Source organism: Podarcis raffonei, chromosome Z, assembly GCF_027172205.1.
Source record: "Podarcis raffonei isolate rPodRaf1 chromosome Z, rPodRaf1.pri, whole genome shotgun sequence".
NCBI lineage: Eukaryota > Metazoa > Chordata > Lepidosauria > Squamata > Lacertidae > Podarcis > Podarcis raffonei.
The window spans coordinates 19,325,109-19,348,890 of NC_070621.1; the positions used below are offsets into that span (position 1 = coordinate 19,325,109).

The following is a 23,782-nucleotide window of genomic DNA, read 5'->3' on the forward strand; positions in this document are numbered from 1 at the left end:
GCTTGTCGTAACTTACAGTCTTTCCGCTCCGTGAATTCTTCTTGTGCCAAAATCAAATTCCCGGCAAGGCTGACCTCCTTTTTAGCACCTTACCACCACGAATTAGTTCAGATTTGTCCAAATCCAGTCTTGAAATTTAGCTTTTTAAAGTCCCAATTCGTTTTCTTCTTGTTTGAGAATGGATCGCTTTGTGCACAAGCTAGGGGCTTCGCTATGGAGAGATAGAAATGGCTTCCCGCTGCCGACGTTTCAACCCCGCCACACTCGTCACCTCCAAAAAGGGGGCTACTTGGTGGCCGGGGGAGAATTTAAACGGCAGAGCTGGGACCCCTGCCTCTTGGATTCCCTTCCAAGAGTATTTGGGGGGCTGCAGCGCCCTTGCAAACCCCCCTTTTCTCTCCCGATAGCTGGATACTCTTGCGAGCAAGAGATCCCACTTGCTTTCACTTCGCGGTCCGCCGGAAGTCTCGGATGCTTACAAGTTCTGGTGTTATGAGACAGGAAAGAAAACTTTTCTCTATCTATTTTTTTTCTATGCCAGGCATAACTTTGTAAACTTATCCCCTGTTCCTTCTCCAACAGCGGAGGGGGCTTTTTGCTCGCTGAACCCTGTTTAAAATGTATGAAATAGACAATGATTTCCTCCTCCCTCCTGCTTTGTTTTAACGAGTTGCCTGAAAAATGACTAGTGTGTCTCCCTCGCAGGGAGGGCCGCCACCACCCATATTCATCAAGGGAACTGTCAGCATCAGTCCTCAGGAAGGTCCCTTTCATCGTTTGTCAGTGGTGAGATGGGTGGGAGGTCAGAGGTCAGAGGCAAAGCGCTTAGCACCATGATGAATTAGTGATTTGAAGCAGTTAATGAAAAATTAAGTCACACTGGCTATAAAATATTCATCTATTCATGGGAAGGAGGAGCGGGAAAGGAGGCTCAGGTAGGTGGGCAAAGTATCCTAGAATTGTAGAGTTGGAAGGGACACCCAAGGGTCATCTAATTCAGCCCTCTGTGAAGGAGAGGTTTAAACAAGGAATAGAATTCATTGAGAAGAGGGCTATCAATGGCTACTAGCCAGGATGGCTCTACTCTGCCTCTGTGGTCAATGCTTCCAAATACCAGTTGCTTCTGGAAATGACAAGAGGGGAGAGGGCTCTTGTGCTTGAATCTTCCTTGCAGGTTTCCCAAGATGCATTTGGTTGGCCACTGTGAGGACAGGAGGCTGGTCTAGATGGGCTACTGTCCTGATTCAGCAGGCTATTCTTACGTTGTTCACAACCCTGTTTGATCGTAGAAGAAACCCTCCAAGTGATTTACAAAAAAAGATAAAACAATAAAACCATCTGTAGCAATTATAATTTGGTACATCTGAAGAGTTAATAATAGTGTGAAAATAGATTCTAACTAACATCGGCTTTCTAAACACCTGGACAGGCTTGTCTAAAGAAAACCGTTCTTAGCTGGTGCTGAAAAGATTACAGTGAAGCTGGTTGCCTGATGTCAATAAGGAGGGAGTTCCAGAGTTTTTGCAGGTACAAATGCAGCTGTCTGGAGAGTGTCTCACTCCTTAAAGACCCTTTTCCTGCTGTGTTTAATCTAGGAGCCCATTTATTTGGTCCTTCTGCCTGGAGGGAAGGCCAGAAGCTGGCCAGGAGGATCCTGGGCCAACCCCAGAAATTCCCAAGGCCGGGGAACAGCAGCTCTTTTTGGATGGCAGCAAAGGGCACCCCAGGTATGGTCCTCTTTTGACATTTCCTCCCCACTCCCATTTCTGGAGAGCAAAGCTTTAAAAATAATTGTGAAAATAGATCTCCACTGAAACAAGCATGGTTTGTTGCATTGCTGCCTCGTTGTTAACTGGTGGTTTAACAAAATAAACCCAGTTCCTGGAAACCAGAGAAAGGGAAAGTGGGTCCTGTTTGTGGACATCTTATTGGCCATGGTGAGGGCAGGATGCTGAACTGGATGGGCCCCCTTTGGACTGATTCTTTTTTTATATATAAGATATTTATTAAAGTTTTTGGAAATACAACAAGAAAAACAAACAAACAAACAAAAAAACCTCATTTTAAACAAGAAAAGATAAAATACAAAAAAGAAAAATCAAAAAGAAAAAACAGAGAATTGAAATCCATAAAGAAAGAAAGAAAAATCAATAAAAAAATGCAGCAAATCTTCCCATTACTGATCTTTCATTAGCTTATTTCCCTGACCTCCTCACACCTCCCTTTTTTGTATTCTAAGTCAATTATCCATTTCAGCAAATTCTTTCCCTTTTTTCAAATTTTTGTCCTGTAAATTTATCTTGAAATTAATATACCTTTACTTTCCCTCCTTTCACCAATTAACAGTCTATTTTTCCTAAATCTTTGTAACATTTCTGCTAAAATCACATAAATTCATTCCAACATCATTCTAACATTCATTAATCTTGCAATGTTTCTGTAAATAGTCTTGGAATTTCTTCCAATCTTCCTCCACCGACTCTTCTCCCTGGTCTCGGATTCTGCCAGTCATTTCCGCCAGTTCCATGTAGTCCATCACCTTCATCTGCCATTCTTCCTGGGTGGGTAGATCTTGTGTCTTCCAATGCTTTGCAATAAGTATTCTTGCTGCTGTTGTAGCATACATAAAGAAAGTTCTATCCTTCTTTGGCACCAATTGGCCGACCATGCCCAGGAGAAAGGCCTCTGGTTTCTTCAGAAAGGTATATTTAAATACCTTTTTCATTTCGTTATAGATCATCTCCCAGAAAGCCTTAATCCTTGGGCATGTCCACCAAAGGTGAAAGAATGTACCTTCAGTCTCTTTACATTTCCAACATTTATTATCGGGCAAATGATAAATTTTCGCAAGCTTGACTGGTGTCATGTACCACCTGTATATAATTTTCATTATATTCTCTCTTAAGGCATTACATGCCGTGAACTTCATACCTGTGGTCCATAACTGTTCCCATTCAGCCATCATAATGTTGTGTCCAACATCTTGTGCCCTTTGGACTGATTCTTATGGAACTGACAGCTCTAGAGGCATTCTGTCTTGATTCCCAGGTTCTCAAGGGTATTTGGCCACTGTGAGGACAGGTTACTGGACTACATGGGCCATTGGCCTGATCCAACAGGCTCTTCTGATGTTCTTATGCTTTCCACAGAACCGGAAAAAGGTTTGTTGACCATGTCCCAGGTAGAACAAAGCTCTTTAGGAAGGAGAGGTGGCACGCACCGCAAAGATCATGCCATGGAGAGAGGAACAGCAGAAGCTGGAGAAGCAGATGGTGCTGCAGGATTGAACAAAATCTGCCAAGGCTGCAGGAACCAGGAATATCCAGATCTAGAAAGGGAGGCAGGAAATCTGCAAAGGCAAACAGGAAGCAAGGGTAAAGCAGGTTGCTCCGATGGGATGGAAACCAAGGATTCCCCCAAGGTCCACAGTGCATCTGCAGACACTGGGTGGATGTGCCCCAGAATACTCTCAGCCATCCGCAAGGGGAGGGTGAAGGAGACCTCCCGAATGGAGAACCAGCCCAGGTTGGATGGAGAGAGGAAGAGGATCCCCTACAATATTGATGAGGTACGGGAATTTATGGTGCAGAAGATGGCAGAAAGGAGAAAGATGGCCCGGGAAGAAAAGCGAGCTTTAAGGGAGGCACAGGAGGCAAGGAAGAGGAGGCTAAAAGAGGTGGAGAGGAAGCAGAAGGAAGCCTTCAGCAGAAGCAGGAGGAGAAAGCCTTACACAGAGGAGGAAGTAGGCGGGAAGTTCAACCAGGGAAGCACGTCCCCGAAGTACGCCAAGTGTCACTGGAGTCCGGTAAGGATATAAGATGTGTGTTTGATTGGTGGAAAGAGTGGTTGGTGAGCTGTAATTCAAAAGTCCAAGAGAGAGCAGCAGAAAAGGGTAATGCAGCAGGGTTCTGTCCTGGTCCCAGTGTTCCTCAATGTCTTTATAAATGACTTCAATGAAGGAATTGAGGGGATGCTCATCAAATTTGCAGATGACACCAAACTGGAAGAGCTAGCTAATGCCAGAGAAGACAGAATTGGAATTCAAGATGTTCTTAACAGATTGGATAACTGGGCCCAAACTAACAAAATGAATTTCAATAGGGACAAATGTAGGCAGGAATAGCTAGCTGCTCAAATATAAGATGGGGGAACACCTGGTTTGCCAGTAGGACTTATGAAAAGGATCTACGGATCTTAGTAGACCACAAGCTTAACCTGTGTCTACAGTGTGATGCAGCAGCAAAAAACCCCCCTCTATGCTATTTTTGGCTGCATCAACAGAAGTATGGTGTTCAGATCAAAGGAAGTCATAGTACTGCTCTATTCTGCCTTGGTCAGACCCCACTTGGGGTTCTTGGTCCAGTTCTGGGTGCTGCAATTTAAGAAGAATATTAACAAATGGGAACGTGGACAGAGGAGGGTGATCAAGTTGATAAAGGAAACCAAGCCTTAAGAGGAATGGCTGAGGGAACTGGGTAGGCTGAAGAAAGGGAGACCCAGAGGAGATATGATAGCCATCTTCAAATATCTAAAGGGCTGTCCCATGGAAAATGGAGCAAGCTTGTTTTCTGCTGCTCTGGAAGAGAGGACCTGAACCAATGACAGGAAATGAGATTCCAACTGGAGGGCACCAGGTTGGGGAAAGCTTGCTCTATAAAATAATTCCAGCATTTTTGCAAAGTGGATGCTCTTTTCCATTTCAGGAACCGGAAGTCTCTCATTGGGTCCGCCAAACATCACGTGCTCTTCTGAGGGGTGAGGTGGGGTTTCCCAGGTAAGATGGTTGCCATCGCTCCCAGGTGCTGAGGAGTGGGATAGGATTGAAGCAACCAGTGCTATTTTTGGGTTTTTGAATAATGTTTTCCTTCTTTTCTGGTTCTTTTGTCTTGTCAGTGAGGAGTGCCCAGAGGCGTCCAAGATAGCAGAAGTGACCGGAAGCTCAGATTTGTTTCGCACTAGTGTTAGTCACAGCCCTCTAAGGCTGAGGGACCTGGATGTTGCCCCATTGAAAATGTCCAGACTTTCTCCCCACAGAAGCAAACAAGAGAAAGTCAGAGCCATTGGCCTTCTTGCCAGGAGCCTCAGTGAACGGCTAGAAAATGAGACCAAAAGGCTGAGGGCCAAAAACAGGCCACTTGAATCTTCAGGGGACCAAGGGTGGCCAACGCGACCCCCATCTCTGTCAGAGGGACCTTCTGCCACCTCAAAGCCTGAGGCTCCACCTGCAGCATGTGAAAATACCTTTTGGGAGCCCAACTATTTCCGTAGTCCATCACTGCATGCTCAGGAGAACTCTCTCCTTCCAGAAGGAGCAGCAGCAACCCAGGCTGCCATGGAGAGGATCTGGGCCTTCTTGTCCATTGCCAGAGTTCACGGTGAGGGACCGCAGTGGGATCTTTACTCTGAGGTGGAAGAGCAACATGCAGCCAGTGCAAAAAACATCAAGGAAAGGTGGAAAGGTGAGCTGAGGCGTTTCCTGGGTTGCAGGTCCCTGCTGTACCAACTGAGCTATCCCAGCACTCAATACACTCATACCTCGGGTTGAAGTAGCTTCAGGTGAAGTATTTTCGGGTTGCACTCTGCGGCGACTCGGAAGTAACAGAACACATTACTTCTGGGTTTTGCCGCTCGTGCATATGCAGATGCTCAAAATGACATCGCACACATGCGTGGAAGCGGCGAATCGCGACCCACGCACGCGCAGACGCACAGTCGTGGGTTACGCTCTGCTCAGGATGTGAACAGGGCTCTGGAATGAATCCCATTCGCATCCAGAGGTACCACTGTATATAAATTCCTGTTTCTTCCATTTACTCTCTCCTCAACCAGACATGCTCTATGCTTGCTTCATTCCTAGGCACAAGCCCTAAACTGTTTTGACTGTAAATACAGTGGTACCTTGGGTTTAGAACTTAATTTGTTCTGGAGGTCTGTTCTTAACCTGAAACTGTTCTTAACCTGAGGTACCACTTTAGCTAATGGGGCCTCCCGCTGCTGCTGCCGTGCAATTTCTGTTCTCATCCTGAAGCAAAGTTCTTAACCCAAGGTACTATTTCTGGGTTAGCAGAGTCTGTAACCTGAAGTGTCTGTAACCCGAGGTACCACTGTATAAGTACCGTATTTTTCCCTCTATAACACGCAGATTTTTTCTCCTAAAAAGGAAGGGGAAATGTCTGTGCGTGTTATTGAGCGAATGTGTGGTCCCTGGAGCCGAAAAATCAGGCAAAAATCAAATCGCGCTTCACGGAGAAGGGAAATCTGAAAAGAGGAAGTGGCTGCTTTCCTGCATTCTGCCTCAGGGTCTTACTGCCCACCCTCCTCTGTTTCCTTGCTGTGTTTGCTGAAACGGAACAAAGAGCAGGGAAAGCCCCTCCCCTCCAGGCAAGCAGAGAGGAAAGCAGACTGTGTTCCTTCTATTTCCTCTCTGTGCTCCGGTGCTGCTGGGGGAGAGGGAGAGAGAGAGAGGGTGGGAGGGAGGGAGAGAGAGAGAGAGAGAGAGAGAGAGAGAGAGAAATGGCTGGGGTGGGGGGAAACGTTTGCCTTTCTTTTCTCCCTCCCGTTAAATCCCTCTCCTGCATTCTTAGCCAGCTGCTTCTCTGCACACCACCTCATGTCCCTTCTTTGTTTTTCCTTCGCTCCCCATTTAAAATGTGGTTACAAAGCATAGATCCACATGGATCCTCAGGATCTTTGCATTGGGTCACCCCAAATTCACCATCAGATCACATAGCATGTCCATGGCTACAGCCTGCACCAAAAAAATCACGCACCCACTGTTGCCTGGGGCTGCAATGGTGCAAAAATGTGGTTACAAAGCATGGATCCACAGGGATCCTCAGGATCTTTGCATTCGGTCACCCCAAATTCACCATCAGATCACATAGCATGTCCATGGCTACAGCCTGCACCAGAAAAATCTCGCACCCACTGTTGCCTGGGGCTGCAATGGTGCAAAAACGTGGTTACAAAGCATGGATCCACAGGAATTCTCAGGATTTTTGCATTGGGTCACCCCAAATTCACCATCAGATCACATAGCATGTCCATGGCTACAGCCTGCACCAGAAAAATCACGCACCCACTGTTGCCTGGGGCTGCAATGGTGCAAAAACGTGGTTACAAAGCATGGATCCACAGGAATTCTCAGGATTTTTGCATTGGGTCACCCCAAATTCACCATCAGATCACATAGCATGTCCATGGCTACAGCCTGCACCAAAAAAATCACGCACCCACTGTTGCCTGGGGCTGCAATGGTGCAAAAACGTGGTTACAAAGCATGGATTCACAGGAATTCTCAGGATTTTTGCATTGGGTCACCCCAAATTCACCATCAGATCACATGTCTGTGGCCACAGCATGAAGCACAAAAATGATACATCCACTGTTTCATTCAGAATGTTTTTTCCCTTGTTTTCCTCCTCTAAAAACGATGTGCGTGTTATGGTCAGGTGCGTGTTATAGAGCGAAAAATACGGTATTTTACCTGCATTGTTTGTACTGCTGCTGTAGCTGAAGACCAATGCAAGACTATTGAGTTAGTAATCATAGTCTGTTGTCTGATTTCTTTGCTTAGAGGGGTAAGAAAGGTGGAAGCCAGCTTATTTTGTTACTGGACTTGCTCAAGAAGAGGCTTTGCAGCCTAATTCCTATACTTCTAATTTTGCTGCCAAGGATGGGATTTTAAAACTCTCTTTAACCCACACACATGGGTTCCTGAAGGGATAAATTGAAACTAATATATCCTCTCTGAAGGTGGCCCAGTTGGGTAGAGTGTGGGTCTGATAATGCCTAGGTTGTGGGTTTGATCCCCGCATGGGACAGCTGCACATTCCTGCATTGCAGGAAGTTAGACTGGGTGATCCTCTGGATCCCATCCAACTCTACGATTCTTACCCATTAAAACCCATTTGACACCTAGACATCATCCTCATTGTGAAAAAACTGAGCTTGGGTCTCAGGACTCAAAGCCGTCCATACATAATCCTTCCTTTTCTTCTAAAGGTTTTCTTGCAAGTAGGGAACCTCAAAGAGGACCCTCCCCTGAGACGCCAGGCGCCTCACCTGCCACACCACATCTGCAGTTCCTCACCCGAAGGTAAGCACCTCCTGACCCTCATGGACCTTCACTGCTGCTGTGGTGCCCCATCAGAATGCAAGAAAAGCCTGCATGATCAAGCCAATGGCCAGTCCAGCATCCTGTCCCCAGGGTGGCCAGCCAGGAGCCTGCTGGAAACCTGCAAGCAGAACCCAATCACAAGAGCCCTCTCCTTTCCTGTGAATTCCAGCAACTGGTACTACCTCTGACTGTGGAAGCAGAGCAGAGCCATTGTGGCTTGTAGCCATCCAGAGCCCTCTCCTCCTCCATGAATTGGTCTAATCTGCATGCAGCACAGTTAAACTATAGAAGTTGCTGTTGCAGGAGGCAGTTATGGCCACCAACATGAATGGCTTTAAAATGATTAGACAAATCCATGGAGGGGAGGGCTATCAATGGCTCCTAGGCATGATGGCTGTGCTCTGATGGAGGCAGCAATGCTTCTGAAAGCCAGTTGCTGGAAACCACAGGAGGGATGTGTTCTTGCGTTCAGATCTTGCTTGTGGGTTTCCCATTGGGGGCATGTGGTTGGGAGCCACAGTGAGGACAGGATGCTGGGCTAGATGGGCCATTCGCCTGATCCAGCAGCGCTCTCTTTATGCTGTTATGTTCTAAACTCTCCTTGCCAAATGCAAAATGCAAATATCTTAAAAAAGGATTTTGGGTGCTCCAGTTTACCGGAGAGCCCCTTTGCGGCTTTCAGCTTCTGCAAATGGTAGTCCAAGGATTTTGGGAAGCACAGTGACTTTCTGTTCATGAACAGTTCCTTTATGGCAGAGCTTTCCAAACTTTTCGTGTTGGTGACACGCTTTTAACACATGCATCATTTCACGATACTGTAATCCATTTTTACTAGCGTGCCGGAAGTTAAACTAACCCCTTTCCGGGGAACTTGGGGAGTGTTCGCACGACACAACTACACAGTGCAGCTGACACATGTGTCGCAACACACAGTTTGGAAAGCTCAGCTTTGTGTGGTGCCCAGTGGCGTAGTGTGGGGGGTGCAGGGGGGGCCGGCCGCACCGGGTGCAACATCTGGGGGTTAGGGTTAGGGGGTGCAAATCCATGGGTTAGGGGGTGAAAATCCACAGGTTGGGCGCAAATTACTTGCCTTGCCCCGGGTGATGACAACCCACGCTACGCCACTGGTGGTGCCTGCTTGTGTGTGTGTTTTAATATGAACCCAGAGAAGGGGAGCAGTGTTGTGCAGTGGTTAGAGTGTCGGATCTGGGGGAGCAGGATTCAATTCCCCACTCAGCCATGAAGCTCACTGTTTATCCTTGGGAGCAATCACTGCCTCTCAGCCTAACCCACCCTGGGAATTAAATGAGGACTAGGACCCTGGGAGAGAGCAGGGTTCAAATCCCCACATAGCCATGAAGCTCACTTGGACAAGTCACTCACTCTCAGCCTAACCTACCTCACTGGGTTGTTGTGGGGACTCCATGAAGTGAAGGGGACTAATCACCACCACCCTTGAACTCACTGGAGAAAAAGGTGGGCTATAAATGCAATAAAGAAAGAAGAGCAGTTCTACAGGTTGACCACAGGGTGGCACTGCCAGCCCATGCAAAAGCCATGCCAGTTGGGTGCACCAAAGGATCCCCATAGCTGCTCAGGGACTTCCCTTTGGGCAGCTGCATGAGAAGAGGAGGTTGGGATAGATCCTGTGGTCAATCCTTACAGTTTCCATTTCTTTCAGTTGAGCTGTGTTGGCACAACTGTGAATTTCCTGGTCTCTCTACTGTGATTCCTGCATTGCAGGGGGTTGGATTATTATTCCTTCTCCCCCCACAAAAAAGGGGGGGTCTCTATGACAGCAACATCTGGGTGTCTTCAGGCCCAGGAAACTCCTTCCTGTCCAGATGGAGGAAGAGATCCTCAGCTGTGGCTGACCTGGCTTGGGAGACAACGTACAGAAACCAGACAGAAAAGGCTGAGCTGGGTTTTCTTTTTCCCGATCAGTGTGATTACTTTGTCTCTTCTGAACTCCACATCCTTTGTGGGATGAGAGACTAGAGGTATTAAGGTGCTCTCTTTGGGTGCTGGGGGGTGAGAGTGGGAGGCCATGGCACCCTGCTCCTTTACCATCAACAAAGGGGGGTTTGCAGTGGCAGAGCATCCCAGGTGCAGGAGGTCCCAGATTCAGTCCCCAAAGGCATCTCTAGGTAGGGCTGGTGCCTTCCTGTGTTCCCTGTTTGATTCAGCAAAAATGAGAAATAGAGTCTTACTTTATTTTAGGGGGTCATAACTCAGTGGGAGAGCTCCTTCTTATTCTCCTTTTAAGTTCTCTTACTAGTTAATTGTGGATGATATAAAAACATTTCTCTTCTATCTGCTGCTGTTCTGTCCCTTCTCTTGGAGCTCCATAAAATGTCCATTATTATTATTATTATTATTATTATTATTATTATTATTATTAGCTTTTTCACACATTTCACTCTAATCCTTTTAGCTCAGCTTGGCAGTCAAGTCTTTGAAGAGGTTCCCTGCGGCTTCCAAGACTTGGCCTTGGTATCTCTGCCAGGAATGTCAAATGCTCTTCCGTCTTCTGTACAGGGATGGCCGGGGGGGGAACTTTATTCAACTTGAGGACCACATTGTCTTCTTGGAAGCCTTCTGGGGCCACCTGCCAGTGGTGGGCAGGGCCAGAGAAAAAGAGGGCAGAACAACAAATAAAAATTTATTATTATTATTATTATTATTTTCATCATATGAAAACCTCATAATGCGGTGGGCCATCCTCCACTGGAGATTTTTAAGCAGAGGACCTGTCTTATATGCTTTAGTTGAGATTCCTGCATTGCAGGGGGGTTGGACTAGATGAGCCTTGGGAGTCCCTTCCAACTCTGCAATTCTATGTTTCTATGCTGACTGTGTGTGGCATGCTAAAGTCAGAAAGTAATTACTTTCCCTTGCTTTCTGGATGAGCAGCTGTCTTGTTCTCTCTTGTACTAGAAACAAATCCTCTGTTCAGTTATTGGAGAGGAACCTGATTGATATATTGATTTCATATTAATTAATAAAATGTATGCACCACTTGATTGATCGCTTACATCCCCTGGTTTCCAAAGCCTGTTTTTAGTATTGTGATTTTTCATAGGAATTTTATGTTGACTGCCAAAGGGTCTTTGTTTTTAATCAGTACGGTTCAGCAAATAAATAAATGCAGCTTATGTTTCTCCCTTTCTGTTCATATCAGGCCACAAACCAGCCCCTTGATGGAAACCTGCATTGCCCCCCACCAGAATTTCAGAATGGAAGACCCCAGGGAGAAGCCCTATCATGGGAAGATTCAGGGTAAGGAGATGTTCTTCCCAAACCTTTTCTTCTCTCCCTCCCTTCTTCGGTGACATGGAGTGCCTTCCACCAAGCTACAGTCACAGCTAATTTCTGGTGTCTATGCTCTGGTGACTTCTAGGCTAGACTGCTGCCTAGCCTAGGGTGGGGGTGGGGCTGCCCTTGAAGACAGTTCAGAAACTGTGCCGGCTACCAATTAGATTCCAGGCCCAATTCAAAGTGCTGCTCTTGACCTACATAAAACCCCAATCCCTTCAGGACCCTCTCTTCCCATATGAACTGACTTGGATCCTGCAATCATCATCTGAGACCTTTCTTTGTGTGCCGGACCTTAGAATGAAAAAAACATATTATTATTATTGCCCGTAGACAATTTGTAAAGGCACTTAGATCATAGAATTGTAGAGTTGGAAGGGATCCCAATGGTCATTTAGTCCAACCCCCTGCAATGCAGCAATCACTTTTTAATGTTAAACCTGCTGCTTATCAAACTCATACAGCAAAAAGGAGAAGTAAAATATTAATTAATTAAGACAGCATATATTTTCTGTTTTTATATTTATTTCATAAAATGTATATACTGCTTGATTGTAAAACAAATCAAAAGCTCAAAGAGGTATACAAATTATCAATAAAAAAAATCAATAAATCAATAAAAAAAATTGCAACCATAGTTTAAACCTTCTAAGCATCCGGACAGGCTTGTCTAAACAGGAATGTTATTAGTAGCCACCAAAATGAGTGCAATGTAGGCACTTGTTTGATATCAAGAGACCGGGAGTTCCAAAGTTCCAATATCTGAACTCATTAGGTGGCTCTTAAACTACTGTTCTCCACTAATGCAAGTTATACAGTAATATATGTCCCCCTGGAGGGGCTCCACGGTCTTTTTTATGCCACCAGAGAGCGCTGTTCTCTTACTAGTTAAGCACAAGGTGATTATAAAATACTGTAGTGCCTTTGGCAAGGTTTAAACCAGGGGTCAGCAACCTTTTTCAGCCGTGGGCTGGTTCACCGTCCCTCAGACCATGTGAGGGGCCAGACTATATTTTTTTGGGGGGGGAAATGAACGAATTCCTATGCCCCACAAATAACCTAGAAATGCATTTTAAATAAAAGCACACATTCTACTCATGTAGAAACACCAGGCAGGCCCCACAAATAACCCAGATATGCATTTTAAATAACAGGACACATTCTACTCATGTAGAAACACCAGGCAGGCCCCACAAATAACCCAGATATGCATTTTAAATAACAGGACACATTCTACTCATGTAGAAACACGCTGATTCCCGGACCATTTGCGGGCCGGTTTGAGTAGGCGATTGGGCTGCATCCGTCCCCTGGGGCTTAGGTTGCCTATCCCTGGTTTAAACCACCCACTTATCCCAAACAGAGAGCAATAGCCTCCCATCTCTGGAGCAGAGTCCTGCTGCAGCTGCAACTCCATGACAAGACACCTGATTTGCAGGTTCAGTTCCAGCATCTTCAGCCCTTTCCCCAGAACCACAAGGACTATAATCTTTATTTGTAGGGTATGAGGCATTGCTCTGCTGCAGAAGGCCACTGCGTGCAGAAGGTCTCAGATTCAATCCCCTGCGGTTCCTCCAGGTAGGGCTGGGAATACCCGCAGAGGTACTGCTGCCAGTCAGTGCAGGTAATGCTGAGCTAGATGGGCCAGTGGTGATAGATAGAAGGCAGCTTGTTTTGCGATGTTTTTAAAAGTGCAGCCTCATGAATTTGGATTAAGTGATTATTGCTGACACTATTTTTAAAACAGGGCACAGAATTTGCCATTGACGGAACAGACTGCTGTCCAGCCTAAAATAAGAAAACAAACAAACACCTAATCTTCTCTTCCTCCGTTGCTTATCTTAATTAGGAATTTTGTTGGATTCTGCTTAAACCCTGCAAGGGTGTCAGCGAGAAGCAATTTAGCAGACTGGGGCTGGAGAGTGGTTTTTGAATAATACCTTGAGATGCAAACTGCTCCTCCTGAGAGTTAAATAGGATGTGTGACACTTCAGACAGTTAATGCAAGACTCTCTGTGCTCTAAAACACTCAGGATCATGTGCGTAAAGGAAAGGAGGGCATTACGTAGGCAAATGTCAGAACAGGGTGAGAAAAGCCACCACCTGATGACTGCCAAACACAAATATTATTGGGTAGATTCTAAAGAAAGCCCTTCTTCCCACAGCACATAGTTAAACTGTGGAACTCTATCCCATAGGAGGCAGTGACGGGTGGTTTTTAAAGGGCATATTGAGGGCTACTAGCCACCGTGACTATTCTCTGTTTCCATGACTGGAGGCAGCAGTGCTTCTGAATCCCAATTACTGGACGCCACAGGAAGGGAGGGTGCTCTTGCACTCGGGTCCTGCTTGAGAACAGGGGGCTGGACTAGATGGGCCACCTTCGGCCTGATCTAGAAGACTCTTCTGATGCTCGTATGTTCTTTCTTTAGGGCTCCAGCCTAAGGCATCTGCTGGCAGCTTTCCCCCCCAGGGGCACCAGGTCTCTGGCCTAAGGTCCCCTCCCACCAACCAGCTCCTTGGCAGAACCATCCCTGCAAAAGAATCCGGCGAAATGAGTGAGACAACGGATCCCACCAGCCAGGTATGGGGCTTGTACTTCCCGCTAATTTCGGGGGTTATGAAAAGGGGTCCCCTTCAGGGCTGCTGATATTCTACATTACCTCTCCTGGTATGTCCCATGGAGGACCTTACGGTCTTCAAACAAAAACATCTTGGAGGTCCTGGGCCACAGGGAGGTTAGGCTGGCCTCAACCAGAGCCAGGGCTTTTTCTGCTGTGGCCCCGATCTGGTGGAACGCTCTGTCACAAGAGACTAGGGCCCTGCGGGACTTGACATCTTTCCGCAGGGGCTGCAAGACAGAGCTGTTCCACCAGTCCTTTGGCCAGGGCACAGTCTGACTCCCTCCTTTGGTAATCCTCATAGAATTCTATGAGGATTTCCCAGTAGTGATGTATGGAAGTGAGGGCTGGACCATAAAGAAGGCTGATCGCCGAAGAATTGATGCTTTTGAATTATGGTACTGGAGGAGACTCTTGAGAGTCCCATGGACTGCAAGAAGATCAAACCTATCCATTCTTAAGGAAATCAGCCCTGAGTGCTCACTGGAAGGACAGATCGTGAAGCTGAGGCTCCAGTACTTTGGCCACCTCATGAGAAGAGAAGACTCCCTGGAAAAGACCCTGATGTTGGGAAAGATGGAGGGCACAAGGAGAAGGGGACGACAGAGGACGAGATGGTTGGACAGTGTTCTCGAAGCTACCAGCATGAGTTTGACCAAACTGAGGGGGGCAGTGGAAGACAGGAGCGCCTGGCGTGATCTGGTCCATGGGGTCATGAAGAGTCAGACACGACTAAACAACTAAACAACAATGTAGAACTCTAGCCCAATGGTTGCCATTAATTTGATTTTGAATTGATTTTAGAATGAATTGATTTTAGAATGCTGTATTACTTTTACTGCTGTTAGACGCTCTTAGCCCGGCTTCAGCTGGGGAGGGCGGGATATAAATAAGTAAGTAAGTAAGTAAGTAAGTAAGTAAATAAATAATAATAATAATAATAATAATAATAATAATAATAATAACCATCCATCATCATCATCATCATCATCATCGAATTGTAGAGTTGGATGGGGCACCCAAGGGTCATCTTATGGAACCTCCAGGCCCAGGAGCACTCTATCTCGATTCCCAAGTTCTTAGGGGTATTCAGTCACTGTGAGAACAGGATGCTGGATTAGGCGGGCCACTGTTGTGACCCAACAGGATCTTCTTAGGTCAAAGGGGAGGCAGCCTTATTCCCTCTGTTCCTCTGGTTCTCTTCAGGCAGAAATCCAGCACCTGCAGAACTTCTCCAGGTCTTCCCACCAGGAGAGGCAGTTCCTCTTGCAGCAGCAGAATGAGCTCCTGCAGGAGGAGAGGTGGACAGCGCAGTGCTGGCGGCAGCTGCTCAGGCAGGCAGAGAGGACCCCCCTCTGGCCTCTGGGCAGGAGAAGATCCTTGTGGGTTTTTTTACAGGAGGGCCCTGAGATGGAAGTTAAGAACATAAGTACATAAGAAGAGCCTGCTGGATCAGGCCCATGAGCTACCAAGCCTAGCATCCTGTTCTTTCAGTGGCTAAGTGTCGCATAGGATTTAGTAATCCAGATAGTCTGCCTCTGCATCTGGAGGTTCCATAAGAGCATCAGAAAAGCCCTGCTGGATCAGGCTAATGATGCATTTAGTCCAGCATCCTGTTCTCACAGCGGCTGAACAGTTGCAAGCAGGATCAGAGCACAAAACCCCTCTCTCCCTGCTGCAGCTTGAACCATTTCTGCCTCCGACAGTGCAGGAAGAGCACAGCCACTGTGGCAAGTAACTATCATTAGCCTTCTCCTCCTCTATGAATTTGTCCAGTCCTCTTTTTAAGCCACCCACCTTACTGCCTCCTGTGGCAGCGAGTTCCATAGTTTAACTAAGAAGTCCTTCTTTTATCTGTCCTGAATCTTCCAACACTCAGCTTCATTAGATGGCCCTGAGTTCTTATTTATTTATTGCATTTATATACCACCTTCATTGTCCAAGGACCTCAAGTCCTTGTTCTCCTTGTTCTCAAGTACATTGTTCTCTTCCTCCTCCCCATTTCATCCTCACAGCATCCCTGTGAGGTAGGTTAGGCTGAGACGGTGACTGGCACAAGGTCGCCCAGTGAGCTTCATAGCCAAGCCTTTGGGCAGGATTCAGTTAGACTTACTTTCCTTTGTATAAAACAAGCCCAAAGGAGGCCCCCAACCTGCTCACAAGTCCTTGTATGATCAGTGGAAACAGTTGGTCCTGGCAATTATTAACCACTCTCAATTCCACCCTGATAACTGCCACCTGCCTGGATTTTAACTTGTCTGAATTAATTTTAAGATGTATTTTTAATTTAAGATGTATCTGTTTTTATGCTTATTGTGTTGTTTTCATGATGTTAGCCGCTCTGAGCCCAGCCTCAGCCAGGGAGGGCAGGATACATAATAATAATAATAATAATAACAATAATAATAATAATAATAATAGCTGAGTGGGGATTCAAACCCTAGTCTCTCAGGTCATAACCCAACACTCTAAACCTTCACACCACACTGTTATTTGATTTGGAAAAATAAAAATGAAATGAAAAAACCAGTATCAAAAATTAAAAACAGGCAGCAAAGATTAAAACGACTAAACAGGTCCCAGAAAATACAAAATAAAAAGATATTCACCTGATGCCTTGATACTTACCTTAAGATAATGCCTTGATACTTACCTTATGCAGGTTGACCAGGGAAAACCAGCTGTGGAGTAGAGACCACTTTTTGACTAGCACCCACAATATTACCAACATTATTCCACTCTAATCCCTGGAAAAACTGTGCACCCTTTTTTCAAATGGTCATGAATACAGTGAAAAATGAGCATAAATATACTGCTTTAAAGACAGAACCTCTGTACCTAGCTAATGTTAGGGACCCATTGGGGATTCTCCCTTCCTGCTGTTTGCAGGATGCTAATTTCACATTTATTTATTTATTTATTTATTCATTTCATACATCACTTAATTGTAAAACAAAACAAAAATAACAAGGCCGTTTACAAAAAAAGAATGACAATAATTTGAGACTTTAAAAAAGTTAAAATAGTAATAAACGGATTGAAACTCATATCAGTTTTCTAAACACAGGCTTGTCTAAACAAAGTGTTTTTAGCGGGTATCAACAGGCAAGGAGTTCCAAAGATCGCCACACTAAAAGATTAAATTCTTGCAAATGCAGAACGAGGATTATATGGCCATCCAACTTCTGTTTAAAAGCCTCCAACGAAGGAGAAGTCACCATCTTCCAAGTTCATAGAATTGGAGAGGTTGAAGGGACCCACAAGGAAGGGTAGTCTCAGCACAACCCCTTGCAATGCAGGAACTGCAGCCTTATTCCCTCAAAATAAATTCTCTCCCTTCCCATTTCAGGATGCTGGAGAACCAGCCTGTTTTGAAAGCGCTCTTGTGCTGGGGAAGGAGGAGGAGGAGGGGGGCAAGAAGGAGACCTCTGGTCCAGGATCCTTCAGTGCAGCATCTTCAGGAAGTTCAGGAGGCAGAAGCAGCCAACGACGACTCCAGGATGAGGCTTACAACACGTAAGGAATGAAAAGACAAACCCTCCTTTTTTTTTTTGCTTAAAAGTGGCCGCTGGTCTGAACTGTCAAGTGGACAAGGACTTAGGTTAAAACCTCCCCATTGTTATGTGCTACTTATTTACTTATTTTTATTTATTTGTTATAGATCTAGCCCAGGGGTCAGTAAACTTTTTCAGCAGGGGGCCAGTCCACTGTCCCTCAGACCTTGTGGGGGGCCAGACTATATTTTTTTTTGGGGGGGGAGAACAAATTCCTATGCCCCACAAATAACCCAGAGATGCATTTTAAATAAAAGCACATATTCTGCTCATGCAAAAACACCAGGCAGGCCCCACAAATAACCAGAGATGCATTTTAAATAAAAGGACACATTCTACTCATGTAAAAACATCCTGATTCCCGGACCGTCCATGGGCCGGATTTAGAAGACGATTGGGCTGGATCCAGCCCCCAGGCCTTAGTTTGCCTACCAACGTTCTAGCCCCTTCCCCAGGAGCTCAGGGTGTCATGCATGGTTTTCCCCTCCTAGATGGGCCACTGGCCTGATCCAGCAGGCTCTTCTTATGTTCTTATGCCAGGAGAGATGGACTGTTGGTCTGATCCCGTGCAAGGGCTGTCCATTTCTCCATTTTCTGGCTCTGCCTCTCACTGTCTCCCCAGAACAGGTCAAGTCAGGAGGGCCTGCCTGTGTGACACTGAGCAAGTGCTAAGGGCGCTTTATGATGATCCAGTGGGGAGGCTGCAGGCGTTGCCCACCCTCTCTGCTCCACAAGCCCACCACAAATCCTACCCCCGCAAACCCTTCATGTACTGTCAGTTCCCATAAACCAAGCATTGGGAGCCAGCGGAAGGCTGCATGTTTTGTTAATGGAAAGGCTCTCCAATAAATCTTTGCATGGAGCTGATCTATAAGTCACGTCACTATTGATTATAGGTCAGCCGGACCTGTCGAAAGTATGGCTGCCTTCACTTTTGCTTCTTGTTGATGGGGCGAGGAATGGGGTGAGATAGCTAACCGAGCTCCACCGCAAACACACTGTCCTTGGAAGTGTTTGGACGCCTTATTCCGTTTCCGTAACTCATTTATTTCATGACTCGTTTATTTCATGAGATTTATACACCACTTGATTGTGTGTGGGAGGGGAACCCTCAAAGCAGCTGACAAAGATGAAACGAGAAAACCAAGGAAAAAGTTAAATACTTTAAAAATACAAGTAGTTAAAATATTAAAACAAGTGAAAATTCACACCCACTTTCTAAGCATCCGGGTAGGCTTGTCTAAACAAGAATGTTTTGAGCAGGCATTGAAAAGAATACAGGGAAGGTGCCCGCCTGATATCAATAGGCAGGGAGTTCCAAAGTGTAGCTGCTGCTGCACTAAGAGTTTCATGTTATTGCAAACGCAGAACAGGGATTATGGGCCACCTGTGGAAGTGCCAATTCCACCGATCGAAGCAGTTGAGTGGGCACATGTGGGGTAAGGGGATTTTGTTGGTAAACTGGTCCCTAGTTGTTAAGGACTAATGGGGACGCCTTGAACTTGGCCCAGTAGCAGATCAATAACTGGTCCAGTTCTCTGAGCACAGGTGCTGATAAATCCTCATTCCTTGATAAGGCCATAATTCTGCACTGACTGCAGCCTCTGGATCGAGGGAAACCCCACATGGAACAAATTACAGTAACCAAATTCTGGCATATAGAGGCCTCTCAATAGTTGTTAGCTGTGATAACTGGGCACAGGCCTAGTAGTAGCTAGGATTCCCACATTGCATGGGTTTGGACTAGGTGATCTAGTCTACAATTCTATGATTCCATAACCCCACAATTGATTTGTCACCTTCTCTCTGTATGCAGCCTTGGCAATAAGTGTGGGAAAGTGTTGTCACACAGGGATCAAGTGATGGCAGCAGCATCCCCTGGTTGGAAGCCACAGCTGGGGTGTCAAGAGGCTGAGCATCTTAATTCTTCCAGGGAAGGATCTGCAGGTCCCATCCTAGAGCCTGGTGGCTTGGAGATCACAGGTAAGGATAGAAAAGGTGCTTGTGGGGCACATTGCAGAATGTGTTTGTGATGGGGAAAGTTTACAGCATTTGGGACTTTTTACTTTGGAGAAAAGATGAGCAAGAGGCGACACGATAGAAGTTTATAAAACGATGCATGGCATGGTGAAGGTGGATGGAGGAAACTTTTTCTCCCTTTCTCATACCATGAGAACTCAAATGGGGAGTGTTGGAAGATTCAGGATGGATAAAAGAAAGTCCTTCATAGTTAAACTATTGAATTTGCTTCCACAAGAGGTAGTGATGGCTACCAATTGAATTGGACAAATTCATGGAGGAGAAGAGTATTGATGGTTACTTGCCATAATGGCTATGCTCTTCCTCCACTGTTTGAGGCATCAATGCTTTTGGATACCTATTGCTTGAAGCCACAGTACAGGCAGAGGGTTCTTGTGCTTAGATCCTGCCTGCAGTTGTCCCATTGGAACATTTGGTTGGCCATTATTTTTCCTATTTAATCTGGATTTGGTTGTGTTCTAGGTGTATTATTGACCACTTGGTTGTGCTTCCACAAAACCATGACCTTATATTTGCAGTATTGTTTCTCTCTCTGTGCAATAACCATTTCTCCACTCTGCATCCTTAAGTTGTGGACCAGATAATGTCAAACAGGCATGCTGATTTTTCTTCTGCACCTCTCAAACATTTGCATTGTTACTTGTGACAAAATAATTTTCAAAAAAATAAAATCAGCTAGCAAGTAAGAACTGCCTGTCTTCTGTTTCCTTCCAGGTCATGTGGAAAATGAGGAAGAGCATTGCATGGAGAACGTTTGCCTGACAGAGAATCCCAAAGAAGATAACAATCCTTGTAGTTCCGCCTCCGACAGGAGTCCAGGGAGTTTGTCTTCTGCGACATCCTCTGCCAAATCATTTGGCTTTTCTCAAATGCTGGAGAGTCCCAGGTCTCGTTCTGAATTTCTTAAGGCCCGTGCGGTTCTAGTCAATATCTCCAGAAGCTCCCTTTCTGCCTCCGATTTCGAAGAGGAAGATTCCTCTCAAGACACGGATGTGAGCCTGCCAGAGGAATTTGCCTTCCAGGAACAGCCCCCTGACAGTTGTAGTGGCAACAGGATTCCTACAATCTCTGCTGTGTCACAGGCAGAAACTGGTGTGGATGGAGAGTTGCTGTCATCTGGCAGCAGACACCACTTCCGAGCTGCTTCTTGGAGTGCCCATTCAAATCAAGATGGCATGCCACCTATGAGCAGCCAGGAAAAGGCCCCAGAAGGCAGGCCAGAGAGTGAATCTGATTCTGTGGTATTATCAAACAGTGGAGGGCCAAGACCCCTTCTCTTTCAAGCCCAGACACCAGAGACCAGAGAAGAGGCAAACTCTTCCAGTGTTTCAGACCAGTGGCCTCATGCAAACAGCAAGGGCAAGATGTTGTTTCATATATGGGCTGGGGCAGAGAAGAGCACTTCCTCACCTAGCTGTGCCTTTCAGCATCCTGAGGGTCAGGACCCTTTATCAACCCTCAGCAAAGCCGAAGGGGATGGTGAAGATCGAAACACATCCAAATTTAAAAGCCAACATGGGCCTGTAAGAGAAGCACCTAAAGTGTCTTTGAAAAGTGTGAATCCTATCACTGACCAGCTCCAGGATTCATGTGGTTCCTCCAAATCCCAGTCCGTTTTGGAGAGTGCCAATAGTTATACAGAAAATTCAGGTGATGAAAGTTGCTCCAGCAACAGCAGGCCGTGTGAAGGTGCTACTGCACAGATCACTGGAGTATCTCTGGGTGATGAAGAGGATAGCACCTGTTTGCATTCCCCTGAACCCACAGATCTGGCATCAGAAGGAAATCAAAATGCAATACGTAGTCAAAGCAAAAAGGAATCTGGGGTGGCAGTGCCTGGTTCTAGTTCCCCCAAACCTGTGGAGGAACCCCAAGTTAAGAGCTGCCTTTTGCAAAGCGACGAAGGGACTTTCAGCGATGAGCTTCTGTCTCAAATGAAGGAAGATCTGTTATCACCTGTTGACGATTTTCTGACATATGGAAGCAATGATATGCCATCTCTGACTGAACAAGATGTCTCCTTTTCCTCCCAAGACGAGGATCTTCCCGCACCCCCTGAGTCTCCACCAGAGCAACTTCTGTTCCCTACATGAAATACCTCCATGGAAACAAATGACCTGTCCTCATCTGAAGTGTGTAGGCCAGAGGAGGTTCATAGAATCATAGAACTGTAGAGTTGGAAGGGATCCCAAAGGGCCACCTGATCTGATTCCTGAAATACAGGAATCACAGCTAAAGAATCGTACAGCATCTACAGTTGTTAAGGTGGGCAGGGGGGAAATATCATTAAGTGGTCCATCAAGACCCTTAGCAATTTTCAAGTGCTTTGTTGGTGTGGGGAAAAGTTTGACCCATATGTTTTTCTTTTTCTTTTTAGGAATGGCATAATCAAAAGCCAGGGTGGCATTTTAGGGGGGCGATTTATAGTTTTAAAAAATTAACGAAGAGGATATAAAGGACCCATCTCGAGCAAGTGGTGCAATTGGAGAGCGGCCCTTTAGAACAGATTAATCAGGAAGCTGAGCCAGGGAAGGAGTTAGCTATAAAATAACGGATTGGAGAGTCAAAATGGGGCTTGCGGAACACGGGAGACATATTAAACTCCCTTTACCATTATGTGCCCAGCACTCTCCAGGCTGACAGCCAGATATATCGTTACCAGCGAGGCCTCCGTCTCGTGATTCTCCTTCTTTCAAGGTCTAATATTTTCTTTGCCGTGCCTTTGATCAATATTAACCTCTTGGGTCAATAAATCTTAGTAGCGGCCTCCAGAGGAGTCATTAGCTTTCATAGGAAATGATTATTTCTCCGTTAAACTCTGCATTTCATTTGCCCACCATCCATCTTTTTCAGACACTGACGCACGCAGCAATCCTTCCTGAAAACAAGGGCCTCTATGAGGTATAAACAGCGTCCTGTTCTCCATCCCTTGAAATGCTTTGGGTTCATTTAAATTCTGTTCAGGGACCACAAAGTGGTTTCCTGCACTGAGAACAGTTTTAAAAAGAAGCAGCGGCTCACATGGAAGCAGAGAAATCTCTTGGTTAAAACTTGAAATGAAAAAGGGTTCCACACCAGACATTTGAGTCAGGATTCCCTCAAGGAATCCTGGGAACTGTAGTTTAAGGGTGCTGAGAATTGTTGGGAGGCCCCTATTTCCTTCACAGAGCTACAGTATTCTCAGAGTGGCTTAATAATTATAGAATTGTAGGGTTGGAAGAGAGCCCAATGGTCACCTAGTCCAACTCCCTGCAATATTGCAATCCCAGCTAAAGAATCCCTGATAAGTGGCCATCCAACCTCTGCTTAAAAAGCTTCAACAAAGAAGAGTCCATCACCTTCTGAGGCAGTCCTTTCCACTGTCAATCAATCCCTCTTCCTGGGGTCGTGTGAAATTGTAGCTCTGTGAGGGGGGAAACTACAGTTCCCATGATTCTTTGGAGGAAGTCATGCATTTTGAATGTGTGTTTAAATGTATGATGTGGTGCTTCACATCATAATAGAGAGTTGGAAGAGCCCTGAGGGTCATCTAGTTCAACCCCCTGCAATGCAGAAATCTCAAGCATTCATGGCAGATGGCCACCCAACCTCTGCTTAAAAACCTCCAACAAATGGGAGTCCTATCCACCTTCTGAGGGAGTTCATTCCATTGTCAGATTTTCTCTCTCTTTAAAATGGTTATTAATTTTAAAATGCTTTTATCATATAGTTTTTATCTTTTTTAAGGTTTTAAACTTCTTTGATATGTTTGGTAATTTAGCAGTATAGAAATAAATAAAGTGTTGGAATAAAAAAAACAGCTAAAAGGGACAGTGAATTATTTGCAAAAACCTAAGATTGCTCTTTTTATACCATGTGCTTGTATGTCCTGTTTTATTGTATACTGCACACACACACACACATGGCCATTCTAGATTTTTGTATGTGCTACTACAGCCTTTTTCAACCTGGTGCCCTCCAGACGTTTCATTTTTATTATTGTGTTTTTAACATATTAATCACATCAAACTTGTTAACATTTTAAGCATTGTAGAGCAATGTTACGAGACTAATACATTACTAATCTGAAACAGTAACACATAAAAAGGGGGGAAATGAAAATCGCAGAACTTAAATAGCAACTTATATTGTGT

General features: G+C 45.6%; 2 protein-coding genes across 2 annotated transcripts; both read left to right on the plus strand.

The window, feature by feature from the left end:
- The first annotated feature begins 1,427 nt into the window (after positions 1-1,427).
- LOC128406587 (centrosome-associated protein 350-like) lies at positions 1,428-3,916 on the plus strand. Its single transcript, XM_053374102.1, has 2 exons — positions 1,428-1,727; positions 3,150-3,916. Exons 1-2 carry the CDS (start codon positions 1,493-1,495, stop codon positions 3,815-3,817), a joined length of 903 nt encoding a protein of 300 aa, XP_053230077.1. The 5' UTR covers positions 1,428-1,492; the 3' UTR covers positions 3,818-3,916.
- Positions 3,917-4,708: 792 nt separating this feature from the next.
- LOC128406669 (uncharacterized) lies at positions 4,709-23,404 on the plus strand. The gene is made up of 8 exons (XM_053374229.1): positions 4,709-4,774; positions 4,894-5,459; positions 8,005-8,098; positions 11,301-11,398; positions 13,867-14,018; positions 17,405-17,571; positions 19,426-19,592; positions 20,364-23,404. The coding sequence occupies exons 2-8, from the start codon at positions 5,012-5,014 to the stop codon at positions 21,740-21,742; spliced, it is 2,505 nt and encodes an 834-aa protein (XP_053230204.1). The 5' UTR covers positions 4,709-4,774; positions 4,894-5,011; the 3' UTR covers positions 21,743-23,404.
- Positions 23,405-23,782: the final 378 nt, after the last annotated feature.